The following is a 21,182-nucleotide window of genomic DNA, read 5'->3' on the forward strand; positions in this document are numbered from 1 at the left end:
CACTATATATGTGTATATATATGTATATGTGTGTATATATATACATATATATATTTATATTCGTATTTAACCCATGACTGTCTTTCCTCCATTGTTTGGACCTGCCCTTAGCAGTTTTAGTTTATATCAGTTGAGTTAAAGCAAGAGAAAACTTTGCAGTGTCTGCTGATAGTTGCTTCCATTGTGAACCTTGAAGTCAACTTGAATCATCTGCCCTTTCTCCTTTTCTTGCTGCTACTGTTCTATGCTGAATCTGGAATAGGCTCTGCTCCCCACATCACATCATTAAGATTAAGTAAAATTAGCTTGAAAAACTCTCAGACTTAGGTGAACAGCAGCAATAGGGGGGATACAGTTATCCTATCCCTGCTTCACTTTTCTTTTACCATTAAATTCCTCTTGTCCAAAAGCTGTGGACTTGGAGTCAGGTAGACATGTGTTTGAATTCCTCCTCAGACATTAGCTGTGTGACACTAGATAAGTCACTTCCTGTATCTGCCTCTTTCCTCATCTGTAAAATTAACATTATGAAATATATGTAATGTGCTCTACAAACATAAATCTCTATATATTAATAAGTATCATTATCATAAAATAATTTGTTAGCATTTTAGAAATTATTATTATTATCCCTGATAAAAACACAAGTAAACAATATTTGAGTGTATCTTCCACTAACCATAGCCTTATAAGGGAAAATGAAAGGTGTTTTTTTTTAATCTGGAATAATCATTTTTTTCATTATGATCATCTGACTCCCTCCATTAATTTCACTCATCCCTAAATAGGATTTAGTATTAAATGATGTTATAGAACAGGCTTGAATGGCTTCATAATGAGATTTCATAGCAAATGTTGCTTGGCTACTCTTCATTCCACCTGATTGGATGTTAATTACAAGTCCCGTTTTCTTGTCAAATTACTTGACTATTTAAATACTTTAGTCATATTAACATCTACACAAAGCAGGTAGTGATTGGGTAAGAAAAAAAATTCTACACCTCACCAATTTTATAAGAAAGGAATACTCAAAGTGAAGGAGTAGACTTCCTGGTTTATTAGTATTAATGATCTTACTTTCTTTTTAGGTGGGTTAGGTGAGGATCCTGAGGGAAACTTTTGTCCTCCCAAGTTATGTCATCTAGTAATTAAGTTTATCTTGTAACATTAAACCACAAACTAGGTAGTAAACCTAGATGTACACTTGAGAGACCTCAGCTGGAGTCTCACCCTTGTCACTTACTAGTGGGGCGATATTGGCATTTAAGCAATGTGAAATTCTAATCTATAAAATGAGAGTTGGGGGCCAGCCAAGTAACACAGCAAGTAAGAGCACCAGCTCCAGTGTCAGGATGACCTGGAGATCGAATCCCAGGCTCAGACACTTAGCACCCACCCAGAAATACCTGGCCGTGTAACCTTGAGCAAGTTACTTAACCCCAATTGCTTAGGGGAGGCCAGGTGGCTCAGCGAGTAAGAGCACCGGCTCCAGTGTAGGGATGACCTGGATCAAATCCAGGCTCAGATACTCAGCACCACACTCAGAAAAATAACTGGCTGTGTATCCTTGAGCAAGTTACTTAACCCCGATTTCTTTAAAAAAAAATGAGAGTTGGACTAGATGATCTCTGAGGTCTCTTATGGCTCAGGCATGTTGGGATTCTCTTCTACTTGCTTTGTTGTTATATGGTATTATGGTCTTACCATGGCTATTTATACAATAAGCAGCTAATGGTAAGAAACTATGGTGAATATTGCTTGGTTCAGAGGGTGATGATATGAATGAGCAATTCTTATACTTTGTAACATACAGATATAAATATATATGTGTATGTGTGTAACATATGTGTTCATAATATATTATATACACATATGCATATATACACATATATATGTATACACACATACATGCACACACAAAAAAATGCTTATGCTTTATAATTCCATTGACTTTTATACACTAAGATTTGGGGTATATCCAGCATAGCATGCATAGCCCCTTGCACAGTTTACATCCTGTCCCTTAAAATATCAATTTAATCTGGACGATCTGAAAGGCACATGTTAATACCATTTCCCAGCACAAACAAATTGAATACAGTGCTCTTGACCTCAAGTTTAGGGTTCTGTTGTACTTAACAAGAGCTGTGCCTCACCTTCCTTATCTGTGAAATAGGATCAGCAAAGCTGACATTTAATCAAATAACACTTAATAGGATATTTATCCATAGGAGATCATGAAGAATCATGGCATGGTAATTGAATTTTAGACATGAATTCAGGAAGACTTGGGTTCAAATCCTATCTTTAACACAATATCTCTTTATCATATCTCTTAGCCTTAGTTTTATCCTTTTGTTATATCTCTTAGCCTTAGTTTTATCTCTTTGTTATATCTCTTAGCCTTAGTTTCCTTATTTGTAATAATATCTGTAGCACTAACCTCAGAGAGTTGTTATGAGGTTTAAATTATATCATGTAGGTCAAGAAATTGGTAATTCAAAAAGCACAATATAAAAATCTGAAATATTAGTATCATTAATATGTCAAAATAAGTTTTCAACATTGCCCCTGTCCACAAGGAGCTTGCATTTAGTTCAGAAAGTAAGATGTGAATATATCAAATAATCAATCTATAACACTATGTAATAAAACATTAATTCAAGACAAACATAGATAAAGAAATTAATTTATTGATCAATAAGTATTTATTAGGCCTGCTATATGCTAGGCTCTAGAGATACATGAAAAAGAATGAAATAGTTACTCACATTTTAATCAGAAAGGCAAAAGTTTATACATAAATACAGATGTAGCATAAATACAAAGTGAATAAATATAAAGATATACAAAGAAGGTATATACAAAGTAGTTTGGGAGGAAGGTCGGTAGCAGTTGGGTGTAGGGGAGAGCAGGAAATACTTCCAGCGGAAGGTGATGTTTTAGTTGTGTCTCAACAGGGATTCCATGAGGCAGAGATAGGGAGGAAGCACATTCCAGGCATGAGAGATGGACAATGAAAGGCACAGAGATGGGAGATGGAATGTTCTATGTAGGGAACAGAGAAGGCTAGCCTAAATGGATCACAGACTATAGGAGGGGGAGTAACATACAATGAACCAGATTTATTAAAGGAATTGAGATGATAAGATGAGCTGAGAAGAAGGTAGGAGTGAAAATGTACTCTTCTAATTCTTTCACCTTTTGACTTATTTGTGTCTCCATTGTGTTTTCCTTCCCTCTGTGGGCTTTTTCAAGATTCAGTCTTCTATTCCTCATACTAATTTTTTAATTTCTCTCCCTCAGAGATTTCTGTTCTATGTAGCTGGCTCTCAAACCTGTATCTCCCTCCCTGACCTCTCTACTGAGTTCATTTTACATCTTTGTCTACGAATTAATAATATAAAATATGTGCATTAAGCTGGCCAAAGATTAACTCCAGAGCCACGAACTTCCCTGTAGAAGAAACTTTGGTAGAACAATCCTATTATTTAGTCTTCTAAAATATTTCTATACCTTATAGAATAATCAGGAATATAATCTCAGAAGACTATGACAGTAGTTCCATATCTGATGAATTTATGTGAATATTATTAAGTAATTATACATGCACTGAAGTGAAAAAGTGCTTCGCAGGAAGCATATCAAGATTTTTATATATACACACATATATGTGTGTGTGTGTGTGTGTGTGTTTGATTTATATAATATGTGTGTATATAAATATAAATATAGATATAGATATAGATATATATGTGAGAGAGAGAAAGGCTAGTTTATGGATCAAATAACCCAGAGACTTGACCAAGTGATGTGGACTTTAAACAGAATAGCAACCTGCTTGTGCTACTTTCAAAGTTATTGGGTAGTTTGGGAAGAAGGAAGGAAGGAAGGAAGGAAGGAAGGAAGGAAGGAAGGAAGGAAGGAAGGAAGGAAGGAAGGAAGGAAGGAAGGAAGGAAGGAGGGAGGGACGGAAGAGAAGAAAGATTAATTTTGATGACCTCTCACTTCTGTCTGACTAGTCTGACTCAACCTGGCTAGAACCTGAGAACTTAAAACACCCTATTTCACCCTGCAATGGAGAACTATCACATTCTTTTATAAGCATTCCAGTTCTTAGTCAATAAATCCTAAGATCACAGATTTAGTGCTGAAAAAAAAATGACCTTATATGTCACTGAGTCCCACTTCCTCATTTTATAGATGAGAAAACTGAAGGCTAGAAAAATGTAAGTGACTTATACAGAGTATTTCAGCTAAAATCTAAGATGCTAATATCTAACATGCAAGATTCAAAGCTGGGTTTTCCATATTCCAAGTTCAATATAGACTTTATTCATTACAGCATACTTCATCTTTATCCATCAATAAGCATTTACTAAGTTCCTAGATCAGTCTCTATGCTAAGCACCTAGATGCACATGTATAAGCAGAAATAATCCCTACCCTCAGGAATGTATATGCTAGTGGGGGAGATAATAGAAAGATTTAAAATATATATATATATATATGATTTTTTTGAAGGGGGAAAGGCAAGGCAATTGGGGTTAAGTGACTTGCCCAAGATCACACAGCTAGTAAGTGAGTCAAATGTCTGAGGCCAAATTTGAACTTAGGTCCTCTTGACTCCCGGACTGATGCCCTATTCACTGCTCCACCTAGCTGCCCCTAATATAAAGATTTTTTAAAGTGTACATAAAATATTCACAAAATGAGATAATGTATTAAAGCACTTTGTAAGCCTTAAAAAAACACTAAATATTATTATTTAGCTATTATCATGGTGAGGTATGCTAATATAGCACTTTAGGATTTAGAAAGCACTTCACTTACAACAACCTGGGTGGTAGATAAGACAAATATCTACAATTTACAAATGAGAAATTTGAAACTCAGAGAGGTTGTAACTTGCCCAGGGTCACAAAGGTACGGGGCCTGGAACTAAAACTAAAGTCTTTTAGCTCCATATCTAATGTTCTACATTATACCATTGCCTCGAAAGAATCATGGTAGAGTGATTAGAAACTGTTGTTTTGAATTCAAATTAGTCTTGTGGATAAATTGCATTATAGTTTTTGTAAGATTTATAACTGAGCAACTCTCAAATTTAGGTGGCTAAAAAGGCTGGATTTTTTCAATAGATCACTGTAAACTTTTATAATAATAATAGCTGACTTTGTGTAGTGCTTTAAGGTTTGTGAAGCACTTTACACATAATTTCGTTTGAACCTCATGACAATCTGACAACATATTTATTAAGCAGCTACTAAGTGCCAGACCTTGTGCTAAGAACTTTACAAATATCTCAATTGATGCTCACAACTGCCCTGGGAAGTAGTGCTATTATTCTCCCCATTTTACAATGAAGGAAACTGAGGCTGACAGCAGAAAAATGATTTGCCCAGGGTCATAGAACTAGTAAGGCTAAATTTGAATTCAAGTTTTCCTGATTCCAGATCCAGCGCTCTAAGCCATCTTCTATCTCTTACATCTTCAAATATGCACTTGGTAGCTCTGCATGTGAAGAAGCAGACGGACCTCATGGTTCTCCCAAGACTTGTAACCAGAGGCACTGAATTCTCAGCATCTATACATTTCTGTATGAAGGTCTCTGCAACCCCCAGAGGACAAGGAACTAGATACTGGGCTACACAGAGAAAAGCTGTAAGTTAAGAACATGCAGTCTGAGGAAGAGTTTAGGGGGACCATACATACGTAGCTGTCTTCAAATACCTGAAAGGCCGTCATCAGGGAAAAGAAATTTAATTGGCCCCAGAAAACAGAATCAGGAGTAATTGGTGATAGTCGTCAAGGAATTGGATGCCTAGGATAGGGAGAAGGGAGTCTATCAAAGCAGAGTCTCAGCTGTAACCTTCCTCATGAAAGAGTTAGTAAAAAGGTGAACAGCCCGGGATGTTCTTTCCCTACCTTGCTGTTTTGCTCACCAGTATAAGGTTTATAGCTCAAAGTTTTACCATCCATATCAGTCTGCATGGTGATTTTTCTTTAGTATGGAGAAGGGGTCACAGGCAGAACAAAGGGACAAGACTTCAATTCTAGCCTCTCTATCTAGAGACAGTGTGGCATAGAGAAGCAGTTCTCAAAGTGGGGTCCAGGAATCCTTGGGGGTCCCCAAGACTCATTAAGGTGGAGGGAGGTCTGTGAAGTCAAAACTATTTTCATAATAAACTAAGATGTGTTCATTTCTAATATAGTAAGTTTAGATAGATGTAACCTACATAAACAAAAGTTCTGGAGGGAGGATGTCCTCAATAATTTTTAAGAGTATAAAGGGATTCAGAGACCAAAAGATTTGTTCTAAGAAGGTCTCATACTACAGGATGATATGCCATTCTGTTCTTGCAGTCAAGAACTACTTTCAAATCCTAACTCCAATATTTATTAGTTGTGTGACCCTGGGAATGTCCTTTAGCTTCTCTGAGACTCAAATTCCTCAAAGTAAAATGAAGATAATAGCATTTTATTCACAAGATTGCTGTTAGCCTCAAACATGACAATTCATATGATAAAAAAGCACTTTGTAGCTCTTAAGACATAACATAAAGGTGTCCTATAATTATGTAAATATAATAATATTCCTTCCTCACCTTTAACTCTTAAAATCTTCATTACCTTCAAAACTCAGCTCCAAAAGCCTTTTCTGATCCCACCCAGTTGCTGGCCCTCCCAAATTTACCTTGTATTTTTGTCTCTATTTTATATGTAATTATATATGTATGTTAACATTTGTGTGTGTGATATGTATTTAATTGTATACATCAATAGAATGCCTTTTCCTAAGGATTGTTAGTTTTGTCCTTACTTTTGTTTACAGATTAGACTCTGTGTGTGTGTGTGTGTGTGAGAGAGAGAGACAGACAGACAGACAGACAGACAGACAGAGACAGAGAGACAGAGAGACAGTGGTAGGGGTACTCATATTGCCAGGGTGAAGTGGTATCTCTAGAATTGTTATCTCTTTAAATATATATGCTGTACTAGAAACAAGGGCACCTCAGAGAGTGCCAGAGCTCAGCATCCTTTTAGGGTGTAAGGGTTTTTCTTTTTTTTTTTTTTTTACAAGCTGATGTTGTTTTCATTTAAGTTAACAGAACAGAGACACCCTCAATGCTCTGCTAAGAAAACACCCCTCAGATGAAGGATTTAAACTGAGACAGGGGACTAATAAGGCAGATTTTAAGAACACTGAGGTCACTTTCTGTAAGCATATGTCTCACATGATTTCATTTTCCCCATCCTTCAGACTGTAAATACAAGGATGATAGATCTTGCTAATCCTTTTAAAGATAAGATCTGATGACAGGATACCGAGACAGGCAACCCCATTAAAAATAGTATCTTGGCCCACAGTGAGTGAGGATTGGACATACTCATGACTTCTCACAGTTCATAAAATTAACACCCGTGGCACCTTCTTCCTGTTCAGTTCTTGATATGTTGCAGTGTAGCTTTGCATGATTCAGCAAAGAAATTCTGTCTTTGAAGATTAAAACAATTCAGTGCCTGGATTTATTTAGCTCATTACAAGTATCGACTTCAGTTTCACGAGTCTAACTTTTCAGGCACAGAGAAATGCAGAAATTGTAAAGTTATAAGTCCTAATGTGCCAGTAGACAACATGTTTTTTGGTTCCCTCATCAAGGGGCTGAATTCCCAATCCAGGTTTCCTCCTTTCCAAATGTTAGACCCTTGCTTCTCTGCCAACCAGTTGTCAGTAATGAGCTCTCCATGCTGAGATGAAAAGGCTCAGGGGCCCACCTTCAGGCAGTGAGGCTGGGTGAGGAAGTGTTCCAGCAGACAGCCCAATCCCAGCTTGTCCAGTCAGCGACCAGAACATCTGTCCAAATAGAGACTGCAGAGGAAAATGTGATTGCTTAGTTCTGGGCAGGTTGTCCTCCATTTCCTTTGGAGGGCTTGGATATTGGGAATATTAAGACACTAAATATTTTTTCCAATCAGGCATGTACAAAGATGGCAGTCTTATATAGGGGGTAACTTAGGGGCTGTACAAAGTATTCATTTACATGTTTACTTAATGTTAAAGTCTGGCTGCTCTTTGAGGACATGACCCTGACCACTTTAACTGATTTGACAGATTGCCAAGATGTATACACTTAATAAATCCCATTTAATCCTGATGACTACTCCTGGGAGATGGATAAAAAGTAAAACCCCAAATTAATAGATGAGGAAAGTGAACTATAGAGTGAATGGCAACTGGGGTCACAATTCCTCTTGAATTCTAGGTTCAAGTATAGGTTCGATGACTACAGGTCAGGGATATTTGTTCTAGATAGGATTTATGGCATTGAGTGAAGGTTGGACTGAGTGACCTCAGAGGACCCATCCTGTTCTAAGATTCCATGATTGTTACTTTCTCTGCATTCTATTATTCCTATGGGGCCTCCCATTCAAATTATAACCTATGCAACCTCCTCGTCCTGCCATCAGGATTACAAAGTTTCTGTGCTACCTATTTATAAATACAGGATTTTGAGCTATAAGGAACCAAAGAAATAATCTAGAACAGAGGTTCCATACATGAGGTCCATGGGTCATATTGAGCCCACAACACTCCTAAGAGTGCCCAAACTAAATGTAATCAGGAAATATTTAACAAAATAAATATGCAATCAAACATAGATAATATTAATATGTGTTTTCTAGGTCAGTAGAGAGCCCAAAGGGATCCTTATATATGGTTTAGTGGGTCCAGTTTGAATTTGATATCACCAATTTCCTCTTCTTTTGAAGATGAGAAAATAGAGGCCTGAGAGATTAAGTGACAAGCCCAAAGTTATATGGATTTCAAAGCCAAGATGTAAATGCATGATCCCTTATTCCTAATCATCTGTACTTTTCATTGTATCACTATTTTATTCTGTTTCCTGATTCTGAGCACCCATGCAGAATCTTGGGAAATCTGTACTGGGCAGTCTAATTCAAACTCTTAAGCATCAAAAAGCAACTTAAACATCAAAAACCAACATGAAGAAGGAAGGAAGGAAGGAAGGAAGGAAGGAAGGAAGGAAGGAAGGAAAGTAGGAAGGAAGAAAATAAAAAGAAAATACATGGTGCCTTGCTGTGATTCCCAAAGTCCACAGAACTGTCAAATAACAATAGCAACAGTAATAAATAACAAAAACAATAAGAACAATAACAATTACAATAGCTAACATTTATTTAGTGCTTTAGGGTGATTTTAAAATATATTTCACTTTCCCCTAACAACAACCCTGAGAGAAAGGTACACTTATCCCCATTTTACAGATGAAGGAAAAGAGATTAAATGACTTACCCAGGACCACTCAGTTAGTGTCTGAGGCCAAGTCTTTGAATGCAAGTTTCCCTGACTTTAGGCCCAAAGCTCTGTCCTTCAGGCCACCTAGCTGCCTCATGATTGACTCCAGGAGTCAAAATCTTTCTGACTTTTGCAAGTTTGGTTCTTGTTGACTGTTGTGCTTCCAAGTCCAATGAGATCACTTTGGACTTCCTACCATTAGTTTTCATGCCAGTTTCTTTCCTCAGCTGCCACTGGTCATGACTAACTGTAGAGCAATTAGATGCTATTCTTTTCCTCTCCTCTTTCTTCCCCATCCCCATCTGCAGATGTCTTCTCAGTGGGTTCTCTTTCCCTAAGAACCCCTCTCCATCACTTCTGAGCCTTTTGGAGAAGATGAAAAAGCAAAGGAATCCTCTGCTACCAGGAGTGCCACTTTCTCACCTTTGGTTCCCTACTTGTAGCCTTTGCAGGCTTAGTTTAGTTGGCTGTTTTCTTGACCCTTTGTCAAATCCAATTTGTATTTTTCATTCTGATGGTTCCTTGTTTTGAGCTGTTCAAGGACATTGATACACCCATCCCTCAGACACTATGATTATTGAGCACATGGGTTGCATCTACATTTCCTCTTGAAATAGATTTCTTAAGTTTCACTATAAACAAGTAGATTTCCCAATTGGCATGTATTTAAGTGCTTCTGCCCTAATAGCATTACATAGAATAGAATGGTGTGTGCCATTAGATGCTTGTGTAGTTCTATGCATTTGTACTGACTGTCCTCCAGGCCTGATTGCCTTCCATTTTCTTCTCTTCCTCTTAGAATTCCTAGTTTCCCCAGTCAAATGCCACCTCTTCCACTCATCTAGTCACCCATGGTTGTTAGTACTCTTTTTTCCTCAAATGATCTTGTATTTACTTATCTGAATGTCTTGAGTAGGGCCCCAGGACAATATAAATTCCTTGAAGAGAGGGATCTGTATATATGTAACCCCTCTACCTAGCATAGTTCATTACCCAGAGCAGGTGATTAGTGTTTATTGATTTGAAATTATTTTAATCCCTAAGACATTACACATGTTGAACATATGGATCTCCCCTGCATTTTCTTTTAAATTTTCTCTGAACAAAAGGTAGATTTCCTAACTGGCAGAGTTTTAAGGACTCACTGCATAACAAGAAGCCATTTTTTAAAAGAAAAAGTTAGTCTAGTTCTTTATCTGTATTAGCTCAAGAATCATGCAGATAACTGTTGTCAGATAGTTGAAGGATTAGGTTTATGAGAATGTTTCCCAGGGATAATTTATCTTGCAGAGATCACCAAAAATTTCTTAATGTGAAATGAGACCTTAGGCGAGGCTTACAAACTGCCTAAAAATGGTATGGAGAAAATTAGTTCTGTAAGAGCTGCTGTGCAAACACACATTACCTAGTGTCCAACTTTATGGTGATGAGCCCCTCTGAATTTGTCAGGGCTGGTTCTCCAAAGACATGCAGAATCCATTTCCAGGTATTTACTTGAAGCCTTCGGCCCACAGTAGGACCTGTTAGGTTTTTGTATCTGCTAGGATAGCCTTGGTAAACCCAGGGGCACCTCCACACCATGATCTGGTGAACACAGGAGGACTTTAGAGGAAGAAAATAAATAAATGTTAGCATTCTAAAAAGTATGTGTATGCTAGAACCCTAGTTTAATTCTGTTCAGGCTCTAAACTGAAAGAATGTATTATTTCGAGAAAATAATGTCATAATGAGGTCCTTCTGTAATTCTATTACTAAATAAACCCTTTGGACAGTTTCTAAGATGGACCCTAACTTATACTAAGGTCTGTACTACAGTAAATCAAGGTATCAAAATAAGTATTATTCTTTGCCTTCAATGAGGTATCAAAGACTATATATATCATGATGACTTACAAGTAAAGACAACTTTATCATATGCTTATTCATTGTAATTAGCCCTTCTTTGCAGTAAATTTGGGGGGAAATGGTATGACAGACCTGATTGATATTAAATTTTCAAAAGCTGGACAAAATTTTATAACATTGTTATCCTAAAGGCACAATCACTAAAAAGCAGTAATCACTTTGAGTATTTGACACCTTTTTAAGCCCAATAAATGAGCAAATCCTCTGTATTGGTTCTTTACAGGATTAACTTTTTGTCTAATGCTTAAGGTGTCATCTAATGTTGACATTATCCTAGAGTTTGGATTTTCGCCAGAACATAATATGTCTGCTTGTGTGGCAGCTTTATGTCAAGACACTTTACTTAAATCAATTACCCATGTCGGAATTTTGCATCTTGAAAGGAAGTATCCCAAGTCTGGAACCAAAATGTGATTGATTTAAAAAAGAATTTTTTAAATGGCTTGTAGCTTTCTTCAGAAACAGTTGGTGAATAGTGGCAAATGGGGCATAAAACTGAAACAAATGATGCCAGAAAATACTATCTAACCTGGCAATTGAAGATCATAAAACCCTAGCATTTCTCCAGGCACTCCTGGGAGACAAAAGCATATGTCTCATGGGTAAGTGACTGAGCTGATGGAAAGTACTGACTATGTATGGCTCAATCTTTTAATTTCTGAAATTGGAACCATACCTTTGACTTGACACTTTACCAGCCCTTTATTTTGTTCAGACTGGAGACTTGGAGACTTAGGAAAAAAAGGCAAAACTATACTAGAACCAATCAACATGACAGTTGGTATGCTACTGTGTGTATCTAGTTTTGGGAAATTACTCCTGAAGATCAAGGAGCTAAAGAAACATAAGATGGCAAAGGGCAGGATCTTGTGTTGACTTGGATTGTTTCATGAGCTGAAATCAAGACTTCTCCCCCACAGCTCTGTCCATGACACAGACCAGACACTTTGAGTTTCCAGATACAGTATGAATGAGCTTTGTTCAAGAGAAGGATTTCTTAATGATGTGCAGTCAAGAGGGGAGGGGAAAGACTGGATCAACACAGTTGGAATGGCTTAAGACAGTGGAGACAGAAGGACTTAACAAGATGGTGTGAAAAGCCTTGAAGCAGCCAAGATGTCTGTTGCAACCCCTGTGTGGACACACCAATTATAATTTATAAGGCTTCGGGAAAGGGAGAACAAATATAAGAAAGGAGGAGAAAGTAGAAACTACCATAAATGCAAACAGGGATAATGAAGACAGAGAAAGGGGAGGGATTATCAATGAATGAAAAAGTCAAGCAGCACATGTTAAAGGGCTGGCTTTCATAATAAGGATAGATTGAGAATGTCTTTTTTTAATAGATTAGCCATTTGGGCTGGAAAGCTGAAACTTTTCCCCAGTTAAAAATGGGACAGTTCATAAGGAGGTATATTGTTTTATTTTTCTGGGTCCAAAAGTTGACATTTCAGATTTTCCATAATTTCCCAAAAATACAATGATATCTGTTTAGGAAATACACTTAATAGATAATATTTTCGAGCTAATAAAGACAGTGGTGGAATAAAGCAGGTATAGTTACTTCTGTTTTCACATCTAGGGCAACCACAGAGCTTGTTTTCCTGCATTTTACTCCAGGACTTTCACATGACATAGCTTGGTGAACTTAGAACATAAGCCCTTTTTGACATTTTATTTGTCTTACTATTCAGACTAACCTTTCAGGTAGACCTCAGTTCCCATTCCACAGGAGATCATTTGAGCTACTATAGCATGTTTTTTTTGACAAGTTGTTCCACCTTGGCCTCAGTTTCTTGAATTGGAAAATAAATTGATAACTTGTTAGATCATGATTTCATGAGTGTGGGTACTCATACCTTCAATGCAGAACAAAACTCAGTTAGACCTTTTCATCCTTAGAATTCTTGCCTGTTTCTTTCCAGAAATTCTCCATGAATTACCTACCTAATATGCTGGCAGTCTTGCTCTTTGTCCTTTAATACATCATGAATAACAATGAAACTTGTGTTATCCATCTCTTAACCTACACTCTCTCTTAATGTCCAGCCAGTCTCCTTTTTCAATCCCACCTGTCTTTGATGGTGTCCATAAGTGAATCCTGTGGCCTTCTTTCACCTACCATATGTCTTTTCTTTGTTCTTAAGATTATTTATTATTTTAATCCTTCCGAGGACATGGTATACCATGATTCAGAATCACATAAAATACCAAAGAAGAAACTGGTGTGAAAAAAAAGATGAGTTTTGGTGACATTGGGCTATTTGGGTTCATTAAATGCATAATGGAGATGTGCTCAAGAAATAAAATTACTTAGTATATAATATTTGAGGGCTTCCACAAACAAAGGTGAATTAAAGCAGGGGAACATGTTTCTTATTCACATCTAGAATACTTATTAGACTTCTTTTTCTTAATTTTGAAAAATACTCTATCTTATACAAGTTAGTTCTCCATTTGGGAGGATAAGAAGTGTTGAGGAAAAGGAAGAGAAGAATTGATAAGGGAAGCAAGTCAGTGGGGCAGAATTTGAAGATGATGATGATGATGATGATAATTGATGATGACAATGATAGCAACTTGCATTTATTGGTTTGTGAAGCATTTTAAAAATACTAACTTTAAATTTAGAGGCAGCTGGTGGCCCAGTAGATAAAAGACTGGACCTTGAATCTAGAAGAACTGGATTCAAATATAGCCTTAAACATTTACTAGCTATGTGACTCTGGGCAATCACTTAACCTCTATTTGCTTCAGCTTCCTGAATTGTAAAGTGAGGATAATAGCAGTACCCATTTCACACAGTTGTTGTGAGGTTCAAATGAGGTAAAAATGCGCTTAGCGTAATGCTTGACACATAGTAGGTGCTAAATAAATACTTATTCCCTTTCTCCTTTATTTCATTTTAGCCTAACAACAATAACCCTGGGAAGTATATTCTATTATCATTATTATTATTGTTATTATTGTAAAGCTTCACAGATGAGGAAGCTGAGGTAGATAGAGGTTAAGTGATTTGCCCAGGATCACATAGCTAATAAATGGTTGAAGCTGGATTTGAACTCAGATCATCCTGAACCCAGGTCTAGCACTCAATCTACCTCCTCACCTACCTGGAAAATATTACTTCTTCAGTGTGGAAAAAAAATATTCTGAGTTTCCTTAGTAGTGTTAGTGTAGGAAATAACTACTACTACTAATGATAAAAATATTTAAAATAGAAATACTAAATATAATTACCTTCTTTCTAGCATGGAAGATGGATAGATATTCACAAATCTTAATGACTTTTGCTTTGTCTTCTCCCAGCTGGTCAGTGGGGAACTGGAGCACCTGCAGCTTGACCTGTGGCATAGGAGAACAATCTAGGCTGGTTCAGTGCATGCAGTGGATTCACTCTAAATCAGAGCTGGTGTCTGCCACTCTTTGTCCTCAGCCAGTCCCTCCCAGCAGACAGATCTGCAATACTCAGAGCTGCCCACCAGCCTGGAGTGCAGGGCCCTGGTCAGAGGTAAGTTATTCATATTCCAAGCAGGAAGCACAGAAATGAGATCGGTACCTATTTCCAAGCCCTTGCTTTTACAGATGTCATTTAGGGTCTTCCTCCTGAAAACTCACAGGCCAGCCTAGTATATTTTCCTTTATTGGCTTTTCCTTTCCATTATTTACTCATTGTTCTTCTTTAGTGTTCAAGAACATGTGGGAAAGGATGGAAAAAGAGATCTGTGACCTGTAAAAGCATTAACCCATCTTCTCGGGCTCAGATTCTGCCTGATGCTGTCTGTTTCACAGAAATGAAACCCCAAACTCAAGAAGCCTGTTTGCTTAAACGCTGCCATAAACACAAGAAACTACAATGGCTTGTGTCTGCCTGGTCAGAGGTGGGTATGTTTCAATTCTGATCAATTGCTAGAATGTTATTCCAGTAGCTGTGAAAGAAGAAATTAAACCAGTTAATTCTTTTCAAAGACACTGAATATCTTTTCAGAAGGGATTGAGGCCCAACATTGAACAATGATTTAAAAGCTACCCTGTGTAGAGGACTGGTCACAGAGAGCTTAGGTGATGTGCATATGGTTGCACTATCAATGTTCCCATAGGAATCCAGATCCTTTGGCTCCAACTCCAGTGTTCTTTTCACTGTCTCTCATTTAAGAGAAAAGTCACATGAATAGTGATATCCACCGGAAGTATCATCTTCAAAATAAAAAAAGAATGTGTAAATAAATTACTCTGCCTAGTGCCTGATTGAATTAGGTTGAGTTTCTCTTTGGCTTGACACAAGTTTCATTTAGAGAAGATGCTTATCTGGAGTTTGTATCAGGTGTCAGATTAAAATGTAATTGGAAAATTATTAACAAAAATAAATAAAAATACAGTACAACACAGACAATATTAATTCGTGATTTTCTAACTCAATATGCAGTAGCAGGGATCTGTTTTTATTTTAATTTGATGTAAAAGATAGGATTAAAGAATATTTTGTATCTTCTACAACTTCAGTATAGTTACTTCTAAATATGGGAAAGGAAAAATATTTAGTTTTCTGAAAAGATTAAATTGATTGTATGGCCTTTATTATGATATTCTAATTGAAATACTACAATCAACATGAGTCTCTTACACCCATTCAGGTCTTAAGCACATCCATCAAATAGATAGTTAGAGCTTAGTTATCCCTGGGATAGGAATAGGGGCTGGATGTGTGATTTCAAATGTATACTGAATTCCCAAATTAGGATATTCATTTTACCAATACAGATCATCACCTTTTCTACAAATTTATAATCTCTAAGTCTTCTTAGCTAAGAGGCCAGTTCTTTATCCCCTATACCATGTTGTTTCTTCTTTATTATAGCTACCATAAAAGTTAGATAGTTGGCTCAAAAGAACAGAAAAACATGGCCTGGCCAAGATTATAGAAAATCACTCACCCCAATGATACAGCTTTCAGTTACCTGGGCCACAAACAAGGACTTGGATATTTCTACCTTTATTGTCAATTCTCCAGTCCCTAGTTGGAAAAAGACTAGTATAAAGAAGAACTGAGCAATGGTCAGTCTAGAGAAGAGTTCCCAAACTTATTTGACATACTGCCCCCTTTAAAAAAAAGTTACTCAATGCTCCCCACAAATCTATTTTCCTTAACCCTTTAATTTTTTTTTTAATTTTCATCACTTCACAAATCTATTCAAATATTTTTAAATGATGCATCTTAAAAATTTATTGTAAATTTGTGTGGGGGGGATTGCATTGAAATTTTGATGACACAATAAATCATATAATTGTATATTATCATATTGTAAGCAAATCATTACCCACACATATTCCTGCTGATACATTCTTGACTTCCCTACAACGTGGGACATGCTCACCTGCCAACACTTGCTTGTTAAGACCTGTCAGCAGACTTGACCACTGATCATTTATAACTTGCATTTTGCCTATTTATTTGGAAAATAATTATCACTGAGTTTAAATATGTTATTACACAACAAATGAAATGTGTAAGAGCTGTTTTTCAAAATTTTCTGCTCTTTTCTTCTTTCCTTATGCTTCCACTGCTCCCTTATTTTTATCCAATGCCCCTCCAGCTGCACCTGAGGCTCCTACTGTTCCCCCGGACTGTTCCAGTGCCCCAGGGGTTGGTATCACCCACTTGGGGACCCTATGGGAGGTTTCCCTAGATATTTTTGAGCTTACTGTGCAGTATAATCATTTTTCCCTAGTGTCAAAGCCACTGTTTGAGCTATAAGATCTAACCCCATAGGACACTTGGCCCATGGCAATAGCCATGTTTCTCCACCCTAGCCCCTTTTAAAATATTTCTTTTTTGGGGGCGGCCAGGTAGCACAGCGAGTAAGAGCACTGGCTCCAGTGTCAGGATGACCTGGGGATCGAATCCAGGCTCAGACACTTAGCACCCACCCAGAAACACCTGGCCGTGTAACCTTGAGCAAGTGACTTAACCCTGATTGCTTAAAAAAATTAAAAAAAAATTTAAAAAAATGTTTCTGGTTTTATCTGGAAGTCAGTCTCATGTGAGTCATGTGATCTCATGGAATTGAAACTATTTACCTTCTCCTCTTAGGGAAGCATAAGGTAGCTAAGTGCTTTGCTTTCAGGGGTATATGCACTAGCAGAGCATTTGGCTTTCTAGGACAGCAGCCCCAGTGTGAAGCCTGGTAGAGCACATGGACTTTTAAATCAAACAGTGGAGTATGCCAATTGGCTCCATATTTTTCTTTCAATGAAGCCTCGAATAAGTTCCAGTACAACATGAGAGCATCTACTGGGGAGATGCCATCTGGTCTCACTCCCAGGCATTATTTCTTTCTTCTCTTCTCCTGCTTCCACTCTTTAGCCTCTTTACTATGTTGGTGATCTCTGTCACATTGACCCAGCCCAGTTGGCCTTACTGGCCTTGTGGTAAGGTGGGATAAAGAGCATTATGAGGCCTAGTCTTGGCCACAAAATCAGTTCATAGTTGTAGGGGTGAAAAAAAAAGTACTGAAAAAGAGCACAGGGGGAGTACTCACCAAGCAGAAGTTGTATTATTTAAGCAGGAGATCATCCATAACCAATCAGGAGGGGAAACCGGGATGGCAAGTGCCAAGCAAGAAACAGCCAGGAACATACATAACCAACTAACCAAGCAAAGGATGAGAAAACACAGGAATTCAATGAGTCTTGGATGGGTTCCACCAAGCCAGCAGCCACAATGTCACTTTGTATGCTCATTGAGTCCTGTGTTTCAAGACGGCTCTGCCTATGCAGCTCTGGTCTGCCAACACGTATCACCTGGTACTGAAAGCCAGTATGTGCCAAAATCCTTTTTTAAAAAATAATCACTATATTTGGTTAAAACAATTAAATCTGGAGTCAACTGAGTTTTGTTGTATTTATGTTAAAACTCGTGATAATTGTATCACATTTTAACCTCCACATTGAATTTTGTTCTAAAATTTTTACTTCAGTGGAATTATTTTAATCCTCTTATTTGTTTCCTTTTATTTTTTCTTTTAGTGTTCTGTAACTTGTGAAAGAGGAATACAGAAGAGGTTGTTAAAATGTGCAGAAAAATATGTTTCTGGAAAATACAGAGAGCTGGCCTCAAAGAAATGCTTACATTTGCCAAAGCCAAACCTGGACTTGGAAAGAGAATGCACACTGTTTTCATGTCCCAAGCAACCAGTGTACTCTGCAGTGAGGCATACTAGGGGCACTTGGTACTCTTCTCCCTGGTCTCAGGTACTTGACAGTTTTAAATTCTCAGAGGCTTAGTAAGCAAAATTTATGGCTCTGCTGTTTGGTGGTGAAGTTTAAACAGTGATGTTTCCTCAGAGTTTCAGTCCCCGATGTCCTATTAACCTGCTTTATTACATTTATTTTAGAGGTATGAATGTGTGTGTGTCTTTTAGCATGTTTGTGTCCTTTGCTCAGAATTATCACCCACTCATCACATACAGGAAGATTTAATTCTATGGGTGAGATTGTAGAAGAATTCCCCATAGAATACATATGAAGACAAACAACTCCAGAATGAAGAAGTGGATTAAAGTTGATGGTAGATTGATCTAGAAGGGCATTTCACAAGTCCAAAGATACATAGGATATCATGTGACTTGTTTATGTACAGTTAAGTAGAGGCCCAGCTTTTAGCTGGGAAAACCAATGAAGTTCATCTTCTGTGCATAGTATTTTGTCCCCTACCTATTCGCTCCCTCTTTTCACAATCCTATTTTTTTCTTTTTAAACAAACATACAAAATAATAGCAAAATGTTCATGTATGGTCTTTGTGTCAGTAGTTTACATTTCAATATGTCCCTTTCCTAGAAGCACAAAATATAGCCCTGATTATAGCCCTCACATCTTGTTCTCTCCTTCTTCCCCTTCATTTTACTTCATTTCTCTTCTCTTCCTTTTTCTTTCATTTTAATTGCTTTTTGCTATCTCCTCAATTGCCTTGCCTTTTTCTACAACCTAAATTTCTTTACCTTCCATTTCTCTGGGAACAGAGGGAAGAAGATATGGAAAGAGTATGTCATAGAGAGGAAGATTCAGTGTGCAAGCAGTATTTTTTAAAATTCTGGATAAAATATAATGCCTTCATATCATTGACTGTCTTATCTGCTTACACATAGCTGTTACTGTGGTTGGGTCCTTTCTTGAATCAATTACTCCATTCACTCTTAAATTCTTTAATCTTGTAGCATCCTTCTAATTCTCCCACACAAGCAGTTCAGCGAGTATTGGTCTTAAGAAGAAATAACCACTTTCCCCATTATGTCAGGGATTTCTATTTCCTCAGCTAACTTAAGGAATATAGGAATCTCCTATCAGTTCAGGTCACCCCCTGACTCTTGAGGACAAAGGGAAAATCAGAAATTTCAATTTCCTTGATCTTTGTTGTCCTCAATTCCAAAGACAACTGACTATATCAGTCTTTCAAGACAGCAAAAGTTAGTTGTCTACCCATGTCTTTTCCCCTTCTGTAAATATTGTGTGACCCATTAACAAAACAAGATAGACTTAAATAAAAGCCAAAGGATATGCCAAATCAAATTAACTCTTCTATGAAAATCTGAAGGCTATCATAGCCCAACTCTCCTAAAATTAAGGGTTGTTTTTAAGCCCCATGCATTTGTTTTCAGGGAATATTCTCAAATAATTTATTTCTCTTGTTCAATTTATATTATTTTCCCATCAGTTGAATTCCGTAACTGATACCCAGTCCCTGTTATACATAATACAGGTTTTTTGGAAAGTAATAGTATATACAAGATCTAATTTTCTAGTGAAAATATATGAACCATCAAATATTTACATGCATATGTATATCCTTTAGGCAGCAGAGTGAAGCAGGTCTAGATTTGTGCAACTTGGGAAGTGAAGGGGTATTTTTTTAGAAGTTAAAATTTTTAGAAGATAAAAAAGAGGTCACTAACAATTATGCTATTCTTAGTCATCAGTCTCTTTTATTGCATAACTCATCGTTGCCTTTGTTTAGGTATATTGTTCATTAAATGGATCCTTTGTAAAGTCAGATATTCTAAAAACTTCTCCAAAATATAATGGGAAGAAGTGCAAGTGTCCCATCCCACCTTCTGTAATGAATGGAGACTGGCACTCATATTAAAAGGAAGATTGGTACAGATATTGACTGAATTCAAAATCAAGTCCCCGTCCATTTGGCATCAGTTCAATTAAAACAGATTCCTCTCAAACCTTTTAGTTATTGAACTATAGGGCAGAATGTAAAATGTACTTCCAACCAGGATGGCCTAGATTTTACAATTTGATCCAATGAGATCCATCCAACTTGCCATTCAACAAGTCCACATTCAGCCCCTCTTATACCCACTAGATATCAAACAGAATTCATCTGCCAATATTCTAAGATAGCACTTCTCTGATCACGTAGCTATGATTTTCTAAATATACCTATAGGATATGGAGTTTTGTTTTAGAGGAGTGATAACAGTCTGTATAACTTAATCCATATCTATCAAGATTGATTGGCTTTTAAAGGGGCAGAATAGCATAATAGATAGAGAGCTACTCTGGGAATCTGGAAGATTTGGGTTCAACTGCAGCCTCTGACATATATTGGTTGTGTAACCCTTGGCAAATCACTTTCCCTCCCAGGGCCCCCAGGCAACTCTCTAAGGCTAGAAATTACAGAGAAGGCATAGATCTTCATTAGTATGAGGAGTTTAATTACCTGGAACACTCTATATCATTGAAATTATAGATCATTAGAAGTTTCTTACTGACATTTTAGTAGGGTCAGAAGGAAGGAAACAAACATTTATTAAGCATATACTATTTGGCAGGCACTAGACTATGTATTTTACTAATATTGTCTCATTTGATCTTCACAACAACCCTAGGAGGTAGGTGCTATTATTATTCTTATTTTACAGTTGAGGAAACTAAGTGAAGTTAAGTGAC

General features: G+C 37.1%; 1 protein-coding gene across 1 annotated transcript in view; it reads left to right on the forward strand.

Moving 5' to 3' along the window:
- The window catches only part of ADAMTS16 (ADAM metallopeptidase with thrombospondin type 1 motif 16), a 248,323-nt gene that overhangs the window by 209,590 nt on the left and 17,551 nt on the right, over positions 1-21,182 (forward strand). The window contains exons 19-21 of the mRNA XM_069076863.1: positions 14,537-14,738; positions 14,914-15,108; positions 18,254-18,478. Coding sequence (XP_068932964.1) covers positions 14,537-14,738; positions 14,914-15,108; positions 18,254-18,478 — 622 coding nt within the window. The remainder of the gene's footprint in view (positions 1-14,536; positions 14,739-14,913; positions 15,109-18,253; positions 18,479-21,182) is intronic.

This window comes from Petaurus breviceps, unplaced genomic scaffold, assembly GCF_028583685.1.
Source record: "Petaurus breviceps papuanus isolate PSGF00001 unplaced genomic scaffold, PetGlider_PUasm1.0 151, whole genome shotgun sequence".
Taxonomy (NCBI): Eukaryota; Metazoa; Chordata; class Mammalia; order Diprotodontia; family Petauridae; genus Petaurus; species Petaurus breviceps.